Source organism: Orycteropus afer, unplaced genomic scaffold, assembly GCF_000298275.1.
Source record: "Orycteropus afer afer isolate SDZICR_OR568_19922 unplaced genomic scaffold, OryAfe1.0 scaffold00074, whole genome shotgun sequence".
NCBI classification, from domain to species: domain Eukaryota; kingdom Metazoa; phylum Chordata; class Mammalia; order Tubulidentata; family Orycteropodidae; genus Orycteropus; species Orycteropus afer.
In genome coordinates, this window is record NW_006921661.1 from 6,316,736 (window position 1) to 6,331,410 (window position 14,675).

The 14,675-nt window shown below is 39.7% G+C and overlaps 1 protein-coding gene across 1 annotated transcript; it reads left to right on the forward strand.

Annotated features, from left to right (window-relative positions):
• Positions 1-1,764: 1,764 nt before the first annotated feature.
• On the forward strand, positions 1,765-2,724 carry LOC103197158 (olfactory receptor 2AT4-like). Its single transcript, XM_007941036.1, has one exon. The coding sequence runs from the start codon at positions 1,765-1,767 to the stop codon at positions 2,722-2,724; it is 960 nt and encodes a 319-aa protein (XP_007939227.1).
• The last annotated feature ends 11,951 nt before the right edge of the window (positions 2,725-14,675 follow it).

Consider the following 14,675-nt stretch of genomic DNA (forward strand, 5'->3'; position numbering starts at 1 on the left):
CCCAAATCAAAATAAAAATTAAAAAAATATATATTAAATTTAGCAATAAAAATAAAAAAAAAAAAGAAAGAAAACCTTTATCCTAATATTTCCCCCTTTGGAAACTTGAACTTCTGGATTTGCCAGGGAACGTAATACAGGAGAAAGAGCTTGGTCCTGGGAATCAAAGACCTGAGTTCTGGTCCTGGCTCCACAGCTAACTGGCTGGTTAATTTGAGAAAGCCTCTACCTATCCTTTCTGTGCTCAGCCTCTGGCCTGTGGGAGGAAAATTCATTGAGCTTGAACATTAAAAAAAAAAAAGTTTTTCCAGTTTTCACTTTAGTGGTTTATGATATCAGCAGTGTTTTGTTAAAAGAGTTGGAAATTATAGGTAATTCCAGGAAAATCATGGTGAAACTGCTCATGGAATCATTGGATTAACAAAGCAACGTTGGCAATTATAAATGGCAAAATGGACTGGCCTACTGGATACTTAGTCTGAAGGGCAAGTCTGTAGTAGAGGGTGAATCAGTTCTTTCTCTCAGCTCAAAACCCCCAGTCTGTGGGTTGAAAGCATTCGTTTATGATCCCTGTGGGGTGGGATTCTTCTGCCTTTGAGCAGGATCTCCAGCTTGCCTTTATCAACTGTGATTCCCAAGCCTTCCTGTGGCACTGTGGCCCCTTCTGACCTGGTACTGGGGAAGAATCCTGGGTCCAAAAACCAACCAAACCCACTGTTATTGATTCCAATTCATAGCAACCCTATAGGACAGAGTAGAAATGTTCTGAAGGGTTTTTCCCAAGGCTATAATGTTTGATTGTTGTTTTTTTTCTTTTAATGGTTTGGGTGAAAGTTTACAGAGACCTGAGTTAAATTAGTAATCTTTAAGGAAGCAGACTGCTACATCTTTCTCCCTTGGAGTGACTACTAGATTTGAAGTGTTGATCTTTTGGCTAGAAGCTGAGCACTTAACTATTGGGCCACCAGGACTCCTTTAGTGGACATAAAATGGTTAAACAGGAGTATCTGTTGAGATGAAGCAGCCAGTAGGGAGGAAAATTCAGAGGAGTTACACAAAGACTATCTTGGGTTCTCTGTTGTTACCTGTTTGTGGAAGAATGCATTATCAATTTAGATCCCAATCAGGAATGACTTCCTACCAAGGGCATTCTTACTGTCACTCCCTTCACTGTAACATGATAAAGAACCCCACATCCAAGACAGGATAGAGAGCACTCAACTTAGAAGGAGACAGGCAGAGACACTGCACCAAGAAAATAAGAGAGAAAAGAGTCATTCTTGGTTAATAACTATGGTGAGCAGTTAGTATGTTACTGGGAACCAGTGATAAGACATCCCAAAAGGATGGTTTGGAATTTGGAAAAGAGTACTAGTAGAAGTTCTTTTCCAGTACTTCTCACAGTTGCAATGAAATAATTATGACTCATTTCTTAATGACTAGAATTGCAGCTCCATGAGAATAGAGACCTTCTCTGTCTTGTGCAGCTTCACTATTGTATATCCAGCATATAACATATGACTTTGTATATTGAAGGTACTTTTCACGTACTTGATGAAAAATGGAAAGAGGGAATTCTGACATAGGATGAAGAATTCAGAGATAGGATGGAGCCCATCATCCATCCTCTAGAGTTGGTTATAAATAATTGTGGTTACATTAATTATACAGCAATCATTATATAATTTTCATTCCAAACTTCCTGTTGTTCTGGTTTCCAGATGCTCCTGCTACCCATCCCTGGGCATCCTACTTTACTTCACCATGGAGACTATAACTTGTAATGGATCAGCAAACTCCTTGCCTATCTTCTACCTTATGGGTATCCCCTCTCTGCCAAAATCCCTCTTCCTTCCTATCTTCTTTATCTTTTTCTTCCTCTACCTGCTCATCCTAGTGGGTAATGCCCTGATCTTGGTGGCCGTGGTGGCAGAGCCCAGTCTCCACAGGCCCATGTACTTCTTCCTAATTAACCTCTCCACCCTGGACATCCTTTTCACCACAATCACTGTGCCCAAGATGTTGTCCCTGCTCCTACTTGGGGATCGCTTCCTCAGCTTTCCAGCCTGCTTCCTGCAGATGTACCTTTTCCACAGTTTCTCCTGCTCAGAAGCCTTCATCCTAGTGGTCATGGCCTATGACCGCTTTGTGGCTATCTGCCACCCACTGCACTACCCTGTTCACATGACCCCACAGACCAATGCTGCACTGGCAGCCAGTGCCTGGTTCACTGCCTTCCTCCTTCCCATCCTGGCCGTTGTACAGACCTCCCAGATGGCTTTTGACAACATTGCTCACATCTACCACTGCTTTTGCGACCACCTGGCTGTGGTCCAGGCCTCCTGCTCTGATACCACCCCACAGACATTCATGGGCTTCTGCATCGCCATGGCAGTGTCTTTCCTTCCCCTTCTCCTGGTGCTTCTCTCTTATGCCCGCATCCTGGCCTCAGTGCTTCGCATCAACTCCCGAGAAGGACGCTCAAAAGCCTTCTCCACTTGCAGCTCCCACCTCCTGGTTGTCGGTACGTACTACACATCCATTGCCATAGCCTATGTGTCCTACAGGGCTGACCTGCCCCTTGACTTCCACATCATGGGCAATGTGGTATATGCTATTCTTACACCTGTGCTCAACCCAATCATCTACACCCTAAGGAACAAGGATGTCAAAGCAGCCATCACCAAAATGGCATGTCCCCAGGACCCAAAGCATGCTGGGTAACCTTGATTCATAGGTGTAACTTGATCTACTCACAGACACCAATAACAATGGAAGGAAATGTGGAAAATCCAGGTAACTAAGTAGCTACATTTCTATTCATTCAAAATAATTTTGATTCTCAGAAATTCCAAATATTTGATTAGCAAGAAATTCATCTTTTCCCCTTAGATCTCTTTTCAATACTTTTGAAAATCTCCAGGATTGCTGACACATGGGATTGAGTCTGTCTTGCCATTTTTGCTGCTTGCTTGGTGGAACAGCAGCTTAGAAACATCCCTCAAGGAAAAGTCTGAAAGTGCTACCATCTCAGTCCTTATTGACTGAAAATTCACTGCCCCTTGCCAACATTTCAATACTACTCACTCAAGGAATTTTTCTTTGCCCCAGACCCTCACACAGTCATAACAGTATACCCTCCCTTAGCTTATGCTCAGGCAAAGGGTGTCCTTTAGCAAACCTGTCTGGTGCCCAAAGCATTACAGCTCTTTTAATTCTCAGCCACATCATGGTTTTCTCATCCTCATCAGTAGTGTGCTGCTCACAGGGCCACACTCTTTTTCAAAAAGTAGTCCTAGGTATTTCTCAAATTTCTGACCTTAGTGACAAGCCCAGGCTGCTAGCTCCCTTCCCCTATGGCAAGTTTCCTCTTGAAGTACTGTCAGGTTTGTCCAGCCAGGGACATGTAGAACAGTAAAAAGTGTTTGGAGGAACCCAGGTGACGTATATCTTCATCTCTGCCTCTTCACAGATATTTCCATTCCAATTTCTAGGGTCCCAGTTACTGCCAACTAAAAGCACTAACTTTATCCCTTTCATGACGGAATTATTTTCTGCATTGATTTGTTGTTGTTGTTGTTGTTGTTGATATGATGCTTTTCGTAACAGAAGGCATGCTGAAAGCAAGAAAAAATACGGATTTTGGTACAATTATATGGGATACATATGTCCCAAGTGGACTTGGTGGTAGAATAGGTGGGATGAGGCTTATTCTTTCAGGTTCACACAATTATGCAGGTCTCTGCCAAGTGGCAGCATGTGTTGCTACTGGGATAGGAGCTTTCCAATAAACCTGAGAGGCTGAAAATGCTGGTGGGCTATATAGGTCCCACAAGTCACAAAACCATCTTTCCATTGTATAAAACCCAATGTAGCTGAGAATTCAATTAATGATACAGTTCAACAAAAGAGCTTATTTGTTGCTGGACTCAGCTTTTAGCAATCCCAGAGATCTTGCTACAGTCAGAAAGGGCTTCTTGAAGTAGAGTTAAAGGAAGTCTCTGAGATTGGAACTCATGTTCTTCCATCTAAATCTCATTTATTCTACAGTATTTCTATTCCTCAATCCCTTGAAATAAAAGTCTAGCTCTCAGTGGGACCACAATCCTTAAGGTCTAAAGTAGATAACTTATTAAGTTGCCCTGCCCTGGATTTCCATGAGCTGTTAGAATTTAACCTAAGAATATGGAGTGGAATTTTTCTGTACTCTCTATCCCATTACCACCAAATAAACAACTCCAAAAGCACACCATGTTACTAATGAAGCTCTGTTTTGTGCAACCACACTTCTGGTATCCATTTCAGTTTCAGGGCTTCAGTTTGCCATATCCCTGGATCAGCCTCAGGATATCCTCTCATCTTCAGTTACCCTTCTAGGTGGAACAGTGGATTAATCACATGAAGAGTGAATTGTAGTGACATGGAATCTCAGGCTAGTTCACCCCTCACTCCTATTTTCCAATCTCTTACATATTCTGGTCCTCCTAAACCCTTATCGTAATCAGGGCTTCAAAATGATTCAAACCAGCTCAATCATGGGCAACAAAGTGAAAACAGGACAGATCAGAAATTGCAAAATGTGGGTTCTGGAATGATACCAAGGAGCTCTGGTGGCACAGTGGTTAAGGTTGGCTGCCAACCAAAAGTCCAAAAGTTTGAACTCAATAGCCATAGATCTGTAAAAATTTACATCCTTGGAAACCCTGTGAGACAGTTCTGTTCTGTCCTATAGGGTAAATTTGAGTTAGAATCAACTTGAAGGCAGTGGGTTTGGGTTTTGTTTTTTTTTTTGGTTTGTTTTTTTTCTGATATAGGAAAAATTACAGGTTGAAACCTTGGAATCAGAGACTAGGAAGATGCTAGTAAGACCTCCCAGGAGCCTGATTCGGGATATTGGATTATTGCCAGGACTGTGGAGAGTGACACACAATCAAAGTGGCACGGTTGGCTGCCATGTCTGAGCAGGTACCACTGTTTTCTACTCTGCCAGGCAAGAGATCTGGCTGCTATGCAACATGCATGCCTCCCTTGTTTTCTAAGAGGGAAGCTAAGTTTCTAGCAGGGTGTTAATTTTCCTGTTTCAGTTATCGTTCCAGGCATCACATTTTGCAAATTCTGGTCCATTCTGGTTTCACTTTATTGGCCATGACTAAACCAGGAAGAACTGGTTTGAAGCCCTGATCATAAATAGAATGAAATAATAACAACAATAATAATGTTTTTCATCTGAAGCCTCACCTGCTAATTGGTACAGTTCCTCAGTATTTCTTAATTAAAAAAAAAAAATCATAAGACTGGTTCAGATCATAGATCATAGCTCACTGAGTAGCTGAGGGTTGGCCACCCTTTTGTCAGTTGCCCACCCAGAGGAAGAAGTAAAGAGTTCAATCTATGGGTTAACTAAAACCAACTAGTTGATGCTGACTCATAGGGACTCTGAAGGACAGAGTAGAACTATAAATCTTTATGTAAGCAGACTGCCTCATCTTTCCCCCATGGAGCAGCTGTTGGGTTCAAACTCCTACCTTTTGGTTAGTAGCAAAATGCCTTAACCAGTGGGCCATGAGAGCTTCTGTGATTTAACAGCCACACCTAAAAATCTGTGGCTGCAAGTGGAGCAGCCTTAAAAGGAAAAATGGGAGACCAGGAATTTTGAAGCCTGGTATACTTCCAAACCAAACAAAGGTCACTGCTGTTGAGTCAAATCCAATTCATAGTGACTCCCATTGGGTTTTCAAGGCTGTAAACCTTTACAAAAGCAGACCACCCCATCTTTCTTCTATGGAGTGGCCAGTGGGTTCAGACCACTGACCTTTTGGTTATCAGCCAAATGCCTTAACCATTACACCATCAAAGCTCCTGGAACACTTAGAGGGGTCATTTCTCCTGTGTGAACCTCAGTTTCTCTATCTGTAAAATCTTTCAAGTATTTGTTGTGAAGATTGAGTAAGATTGGTTAATTTCTTCTCTTAAATATCTTTGGAAAGCATCTGCTCCTTTCCATTCCTACTTCCCCATGCTGTAGATGTCATTACCTTCTCTCTCCTGGATGAGACTGGTCTTTCTGCCTGTGTGTCCACTCTCCAATCCATTTTTCATAAAGTGGCCATAGTGGACTTGGGCTTTCTGACATTTGAATCTGGTCATATCACTGTCCTTAACATAACTTAACCTGGGCCAAGCTATCTCTTTGGTCTCAAGTCTTGCCATTGCCTCCCTCATGGCAGTTCTGAACTTTCAGTTTCTCAAACGAACCAAGTTCTCTTTCTCACCAAGAATTCACTGTTCTCATTCCTGATGCATTCTTCCTTCTTCTCCATTTCACCTACTTAAGTTTGAGGCCCCCCCTTCTTCCGGGGACCTGCCCTGGCCTCAACCTGAAATGTGCCCCCATAGTACCTTTTTCTTGGACCTTCAAAGAGAGGTCAGAACACATTATATTTATTAGTCTGTCCAAGCTCCTTGCTTGTTTTATTTATTTTTCTTTTTCTTCCTAGTCCCCCAGTTCCCATGCCAGTACCCTCCCCCACTTTAGCACTCATTCTAATGTGTTGAATGTATATCCGTAAATATAAGTGTACCCTTATGAAAAATATATAGCATTTTTTGTGTGCTTTTTTTAATTTAAGTAAAAGGATTATGTTACATGTCGTATTTTATTTCTTACTTTGTTCATGCAATTCTTTTTTGTTGTTGTTTTAATCTAACTATAATTGTGTTTGTACATCTAGTTTCACTTGTTTCAACTGATAACTTAAATTTCCATAGTGGGATTTCATCACATTTTATTTTTCTGTTCTCCTGTTAGAGGACATTTAAATTGCCTCCAATTTCTTTCTAGCACAATATCTTGATGAAGGACCTTGTGCCTATTCCTTCATGAACCCATTGAGGATTTTCCCTGGAATATATACAAAGGAGTAAAATAGATTTGTCATGTTGTTTTTGTTAGGTGTCATAGTGTCAGTTCCGACTCATAGTAACCTATGTACAACAGAACAAAACACTCCCTGGTCCGGCACCATCCTCACAATCATTGCTATGTTATTGCTGCAGCCAATGTGTCAATCCATCTCATTAAGGGTCTTCCTTTTTTCATTGACCCTCTTCCTTACTAAGCATGATGTCCTTCTCCAAGGACTGCTCCCTCCTTATCACATGTCCAAAGTACGTAACACAAAGTCTTGCCATCCTCTAGGGATGCATTCTGGCTGTACTTCTTCCAAAATATATCTTCATTTTTGTCAGTCTATGGTACAGTCGTCCCTCAGTATCCTCGGGGGACTGGTTCCAGGACCCCTCAAAAAAAAAAAAAAAAAAAAAAAAAAATTGCATTGACTCAAGTCCAATTCGTATTGACCCACTTTGGGTTTCCGAGGCAGTAAATCTCTATGAAAGTAGATTGCCCAGTCTTCCTTCCATGCAGTGCTGGTGGGTTTGAACTGCCAACCTTCTGGCTAGCTGTCAAATGCATTTGGCACTACACCACCAGAGCTCCTTTCCTAGGAATACCAAAATCCACGGATGCTCAAGTCTCATATAAAATTGTGCAGAATTTCCAGGTAACCATGCACATCCTCTTGCATACTTTCAGTCATCTTTAAATTACTTTAAATGCCTAATACAATATTAATACTATATAAATAGCAATTTATGCTCCCTCTTAGCCTTAGAGGGATTGTTCTGACCACTAATTGGCTCCCCCAACCCCCACTGAACATTTTTGATCTGCAATTGGTTGAATCCAAAGATTCAAAGCCTGTGGGTGGGTGTGGATGGGTTACAACTGTATATTCAAGTCTTCACCAGCACCATAATTCAAATGCATTAGCTTTTCTTTGGTCTTCCCTATTCATTGTCCAGCTTTCACAAGCATGTAAAGATTAGTCATAGACTATGCATAAACATTATTTAGCTAACTACTTTGAGATTATTTTGCATAATGGCTTCCCACATCCTCACCAACATTTAGAATTATCCGAACTTTCAATTTTTTACCATCCTTATCAGGCTAAGGAGGTACTTCATTCTGTTTAATTTGCAACTCTCTGATTACTAATGAATATAAACGTCTCTCTCTTTTTTTTTTACTTTTTAATTAATTAATTTAATGCATTTTATTGAAATATAATTTATGTACAGTGAAATACACAAAACTAAAGTGACATGGGTCAATGCATTTTTTTTTCTTGCAGTGTTCCCTCGCGCCCCCCCCCTTGGCAACCAGCAAAGAAAGTTTCCTTCCATATCTAAACCTTTCCTTGATCCTCCACAACAATAAACTAATACTATATTTGTCCTTCTGTGATTGACTTATTTCACTCAGCATAATGTCCTTCAAGTTCATCCATATTATGAGGTGTTTTGCAGACTCTACATTATTCTTTAGTGCTGCATAGCATTCCAGTATGTGTATGTACCATAGTTTGGTCATCCGCACGTAGGTTGTTTCCATCTTTTTGCCATTGTAAATAGTGCTGCGATGAACATGAGCTGCATGTATCTGTTCCTGTCCTAAATGCCTCTTTAATATCAGTTACCAAGTAGCATTTCCCCTTTTGTGAACTGCTTCTTGAAAATCTTTGCTTGTTTCTTTGGGTTTTCTCTCTTATTTTATTGCTTTACAGTATTTCTATATGTTTGCTCCTGGTCACTTTAAATATTACAATGATCTTTTCTAAGTTGTAATCTTTCTTTCATTAAGCAGAAATTCTTAATTTTGATGTAGTCAAATCTACCACATGTTTTACCTTGTGATTTGTGGGCTTTTAGCCTTTCTTCATTCCTATATCACAAAGATATTCCCCAATACTTACATTTGCTTCATAGTTTTAACTTTTACATTTATCTCTTGGATCCTTGTGAAGTTCACCCTTGTTTAAAGTATAAGGTATAGAATCAGCTTTTTTGCTTCACATTGGAAGCCACTTTTTTAAAATCCATTTTTTAAAAAACTGTTCTTCCCTCACTGTTTTCCAGTGACATCTTTATAATGTAAAGTTCATATACCAGGTGCCTGTCTACTGCTGACCTATTTGGTTCTTTTATCAATTTGTCTATTGTTATGTCAGTACCTTACTATTTTGATCATTATACTTCAGTAATATGTATTTATATCTATATAATAAAGTAAGTCTCTTTCTACCTTTTATATTTTTGAAAGTTGATTTAGCTTTTCCTTTTTGTCTTTAGTCTTCCATTTAAAATTTAGAATAACTTTGTAAGGTCCCTCAAAAGTCTGGCTGTAATTTTGTTAGGAATTTCATTATGCCACCCCTTACACTTACTTATTTGATATAACTCCCCGTTTATTCAATTTTCTTTTATGTCTTTTATTCAAGTTTAATTATGTCCAATAAATATCTTAGTCATCTTTAGTAGTATAAACTTAATCATATTACTATTGTAAAAAGCATTTGTTTTTGTATTTTCTAATTGTAATGCTATAAATTTTTTTCAATGGTTTCTAGCTAGTATAGAGATTTCCAACCTTAGCCCTTTATCACACTGAATTATAATTACCTTTTTACTTGCTTGTATCCTTCATTAGACTCTAAGACATACAAGGACACCTATTTATATCCAGTCCTGTTCATAGGGCTTGGCACACAGTATTGCCTGAATAAATAATATAGCCTTTGGCACATGGTAACCATTCAACATTAATTCCCTCCTCCTCTCTGAACAATCCTCTCATCAGATTCAATATTGTATATATGGCTATACTGATGCCCAAAGACAGAGAGGATGAGTTTCCCAAGAATCTAAATTGAAAAAACTGGAGCTTATTCACAGACTTTATTCCAGATATATTGTCCCCACCACTCATCTGTCAGTTCGTCCTACAGTGGTGGCTTGCATGTTGCTGTGAGGCTGGAAGCTATGCCACTGACATTTCAAATACCAACAGGGCCACCCATGGTGGAGAGGTTTCAGTGGAGCTTCCAGACTAAGACAGACTGGGAAGAAGGATGGGGCAGTCCACTTCTGAAAAAAATTGGCTACTGAAAATCTTATGAATAGTAGTGAAACACTGTATGATATAATACTGAAAGCTTTATGAATAGCAGTGAAACATTGTCTGATATAGTGTTGGAAGATGAGCCCTTCAGGTTGGAAGGCACTCTAAATATGATTGGGGAAGAGCTGCTTCCTCAAAGTAGAGTCAACCTTAATGATGTGAATGGAGTAAAACTTTTCAGACTTTCATTTGCTGATGTGGCACAACTCAAAATGAGAAGAAACACCTGCAAACATCCATTAATAATCAGAACATTGAATGTACAGAGTATGAATCTAGGCAATTGGAAGTTATCCAAGTGAAATGGGCTGCCTAAAGATATATATAAGCATTAGTGAACTGAAATGAACTTATCTTGGCCATTTTGAATCAGACAATTGTATGGTCTACTGTGCTGGGAATGACAGATTGAAGAGGAATGGCATTGCATTCACTGTCAAAAAAAAAAAAATTTCAGGATCTGTAAGATAATATCTATAAACCTACAAGGAAGACCAGTTAATATCACTATTATTCAAATTTATGCACCAACCACTAAAGCCAAAGATGAAGAAATTGAAGATCTGTACCAACTTCTGCAGGAGCTCTGGTAGCATTGTGCCTAAGGCACTTGACTGCTAACCAGAAGGCTGGCAGTTCAAACTCACCAGCCACTCCTCAAAAGGAAGGTTGGGCAATCTACTTCCATAGTGATACTGCCTCAGCAACCCAAGGAGGGGTCACTATGAGTCGGGTCCGACTCAACGACACTTAACAACAACAACAACAACCAACTTCTGCAGTCTGAAATTGACCAAACATGCAATCAAAATGTATTGATAATAACTGGTGATTGGAATACAAAAGTTGGAAACAAGAACCATCAGTAGCTGGAAATTATGGTCTTGGTGATACTAATGAAGCCAGAGATAGCATGATAGAATTTTCCAAGACCAATGACTTATTCATTACAAATATCTTTTTCCAACAACATAAACGGCAACTATACACATGGACCTCACCACATGGAATACACAAAAATCAAATCAACAACATCTGTAGAAAGAGGTGATGGAGAAGCTCAATATCATCAGTGAAAACAAGGCCAGGAGCTGACTGTGGGACAGACCATCAATTTGCTCATATGCAAGTTCAAGTTGAAGCTGAAGACAATTAAAACAAGTCCATGAAAGCCAAAATATGACCTTGATTATATCCCACCTGAATTAGAGACCATCTGAAGAATAGATTTGATACATTGAACACCAGTGACAGAAGACCAGAAGAGTTGTGCTTTTGTTGAAAGCAAAGAAAACCAAGGGTATTTGGAAACAATCAACCCTAGGATACGAAGGACTTCAAGACAAGAAGAACTAGGTGGTTTCTGGCTACTAATGCCAACCACCTGGGAAAGGATCAAAACTGGAAATCCTGGATAAAGTGGGAGGAAAAACATGGAACAAAATTAAAAAACAAAATAATGACCAGAATTACTGGTTGGCTGGAGTGTGGTGGGATGCCCAAGACTATGGCCCTGGAATACACTTCGAGCCTGGGATAAAACTCACTCTCAATGGCTGGCTCTCAGCCCAACAATAAGATTTATATGCAGAACACCCAACCCAGGGCTATGCACCCATCTGCTCTACAGAGATACACCCCTTAGAGCAATCGGCCATGGGACACCAGAGGGGCAACATTCACACAGAGGAAAAGCTGGGCAGATAGGAGTGCATAACTAAGAAGGGCACAGGGATTGGGGAGTGCGGTCAATGGGAAGGGAGAGGAGGAGAGTGGGTCAGGATTGGGGATGGTAATTGGGGAGTGAAACCAAATGTACACGAACTGTTGAATGTAAAACAAATACTGCTCTGTAAATTTGCACCCAAAGCACAATTTAAAAAAAAAAAAAGAAGAAAATCATACATGAAGAAGGGAATTGTCATTAAAAAGACAAGAGAGGAAGAGAAAAACAAAATGGATGTCAGAAGAATCTCTGAAGCTTCTGTTGAATGGAGAGTAGCTAAAGTGAATGGGAGAAATGATTAAATAAAAGAGCTGAACAGATTTCAAAGGGTGACTCAAAAAAGACAAAGTAAAGTATTATAATGAGACGTACAAAGACCTGGAGTTATAAAAACAGAAAGAAAGAACAAAAGCTGAAAGAACTGAAAAAAAAAAAAAATGAAGCTTCGAATTGCAATATTGAAAGATTCTATGGGCAAAATAGGAGCTCTGGTAGCATAGTGCCTAAGGAAGTTGACTGCTAACCAGAAGGCTGGCGGTTCAAACACAGCAGCCACTCCTTGGTAGCAAGGTTGGGCAATCTACTTCCATAGTGATACTGCCTCAGAAACCCAAGGAAGGGTTGCTATGAGTCAGGTCCAACTCCATGGCCCATAACAACAACAACAACATGGGCAGAATATTGAACAAAGCAGGGAGTATCAAAAGAAAAAGGAAGAAATACACTGAGTCATTGGACCAAAATTGGTCAATGTTCAACCATTTGAGGAGGTAGCATATCATCAAGAACCAATGATATTGAAGGAAGAAGTCCAAGCTTCACTGAAGGAACTGGTGAAAAACAAGGCTCCAGCAATTGATGGAATACCCACTGAGAAGTTACAACAAACGGATGCAGCAACAGCGGTGCTCACTTGTTTATGCCAATTCATTTGGAAGGCAGTTACCTGGCCAACCAACTGAAAGAAATCCATATTTTTCCTGTTACAAAGAAAGGTGATCCAATAGAATGCAGAAATTATCAAACAATATCATTAATACCACACACAAGTAAAATTTTGCGAAAGATAATTAAAAAATAGTTGTGCAATATATTGACAGGAAAGATCCAGAAATTTAAGCTGGATTCAGAAGAGGATGTAGAATGGACATCATTGCTGATGCCAGATGGATTTTGGCTGAAAGCAAAGAATACCAGAAAGATGTTTACCTGTGTTTTATTGACTATGCAAAGGCATTCAACTGTGTTGTTGTTGTTGTTGTTGTTGTTATGTGCTGTTGAGTCGGACCCGACTAATAGAGAGCCCTCCTTGGGTTTCCGAGGCAGTATCACTACGGAAGTAGATTGTCCCATCTTCCTTCCTAGGAGTGGCTGGTGGGTTTGAACCGCCAGCCTTCTGGTTAGCAGTCAAGTGCCTTAGGCACTACGCTACCAGAGCTCCCTTCAACTGTGTAGATCATAACTAATTAATGGAGAACACTGTGAAGAATGGGAATTCCAGAACATTTAATTGTGCTCATGAGGAACCTGTACATAGACCAAGAAGCTGTCATTCAAACAGAACAAGGGGACACTGCATCATTTAAAACTAGGAAGGGTGTATGTAAAGGTTGTATCCTTTCACCATACTTATTCAATCTGTATGCTGAGTAAATAATCTGAGAAGCTGGACTATATGAAGAAGAATATGGCATCAGGATTGGAGGAAGACTCATTAACAATCTGCCATATGCAGATGACACAACCTTTCTTGCTGAAAGTGAGGGTGACTTGAAGCACTTACTGATGAAGATCAAAGACTACAGTTTTCAGTAGTGATTACACCTCAACATATAGAAAACAAAAATCTTCACAATGTACCAATAAGTAACATCATGATAAATGAAGAAAAGATTGAAGTTGTATAAGATTTCATTTTACTTGGATCCACAATCAACATCCATGGAAGCATCAATCAAGAAATTAGACATTGCATTTTACTGGGTAAATGTGCTGCAAAAGACCCCTTTTTAAAGTGTTTAGAAGCAAAGATGTCACTTTGAAGATTAAGGTGCACTTAACCCAGGCCAGGGTATTTTTAATCACCTAGTATGCTTGTGAAAGCTGGACAATGAATAAGACCAAGGAAGAGTTGATGCCTTTGAATTATGATGTTGGCAAAGAATATTGAAAATACCATGGACTGCCAGAAGAATGAACAAATCTGTCCTGGAAGAAGTGCGGCCAGAATGTTCCTTAGAAGCAAGACTGGCCAGACTTCATCTCACTTACTTTGGTCATGTTGTCAGAAGGCACCACTCTCCAGAGAAGAATATCATGCTTGGTAAAGTAGACAGTTAAGTCAGCAAAAAAGGGAAATACTCTCAATAAGATGAATTGACACAGTGGCTGCAATGATGGTCTCAAGCCTAGCAAGTATTTTAAGGATGGTGCAGAACCAGATAGTGTTTCATTCTATTATACAGTGGGTCACTATGAGTCGAAGCCACCTCAATGGAACCTAACAAAAACAAGAAGAAGAAGTAAGCCCAGTATTCCTCCATAGCATAATACAACATCACAACATGATGTAACAATGTCTCTGAAGTGCCAAGGGAAAAAGAAGTGGTGAAAAAAAGTATTCTTCCTAACCAATTTGTCATTCAAGCATAAAGGCAACAGTCAGATACTCTCAAACACTAGGGGACTCAGGAAGTACAGCATCTATGAGTCTTCAATGAAAAACTTACCGGATAAAGAAATCCAGGCAACCAAAAAATTAGTCAAAATAAATAATTCGGGAATGGAGAGGCAGTGATAAAAGGACAGATGGTGAGCACTAAATAATTGATTTAAATATAGAACTAAGACTAAAGAACACTGAAAATTATAACACAGAATAGAAATTAATGTTATAAAACTTGGACAAAGTAAAATTGGTGATATAAC

What these genes read in the sequence shown, in the direction of transcription:
- LOC103197158 (XM_007941036.1), top strand. Translation starts at nt 1,765, where the DNA reads ATGGAGACTATAACTTGTAATGGATCAGCAAACTCCTTGCCTATCTTC.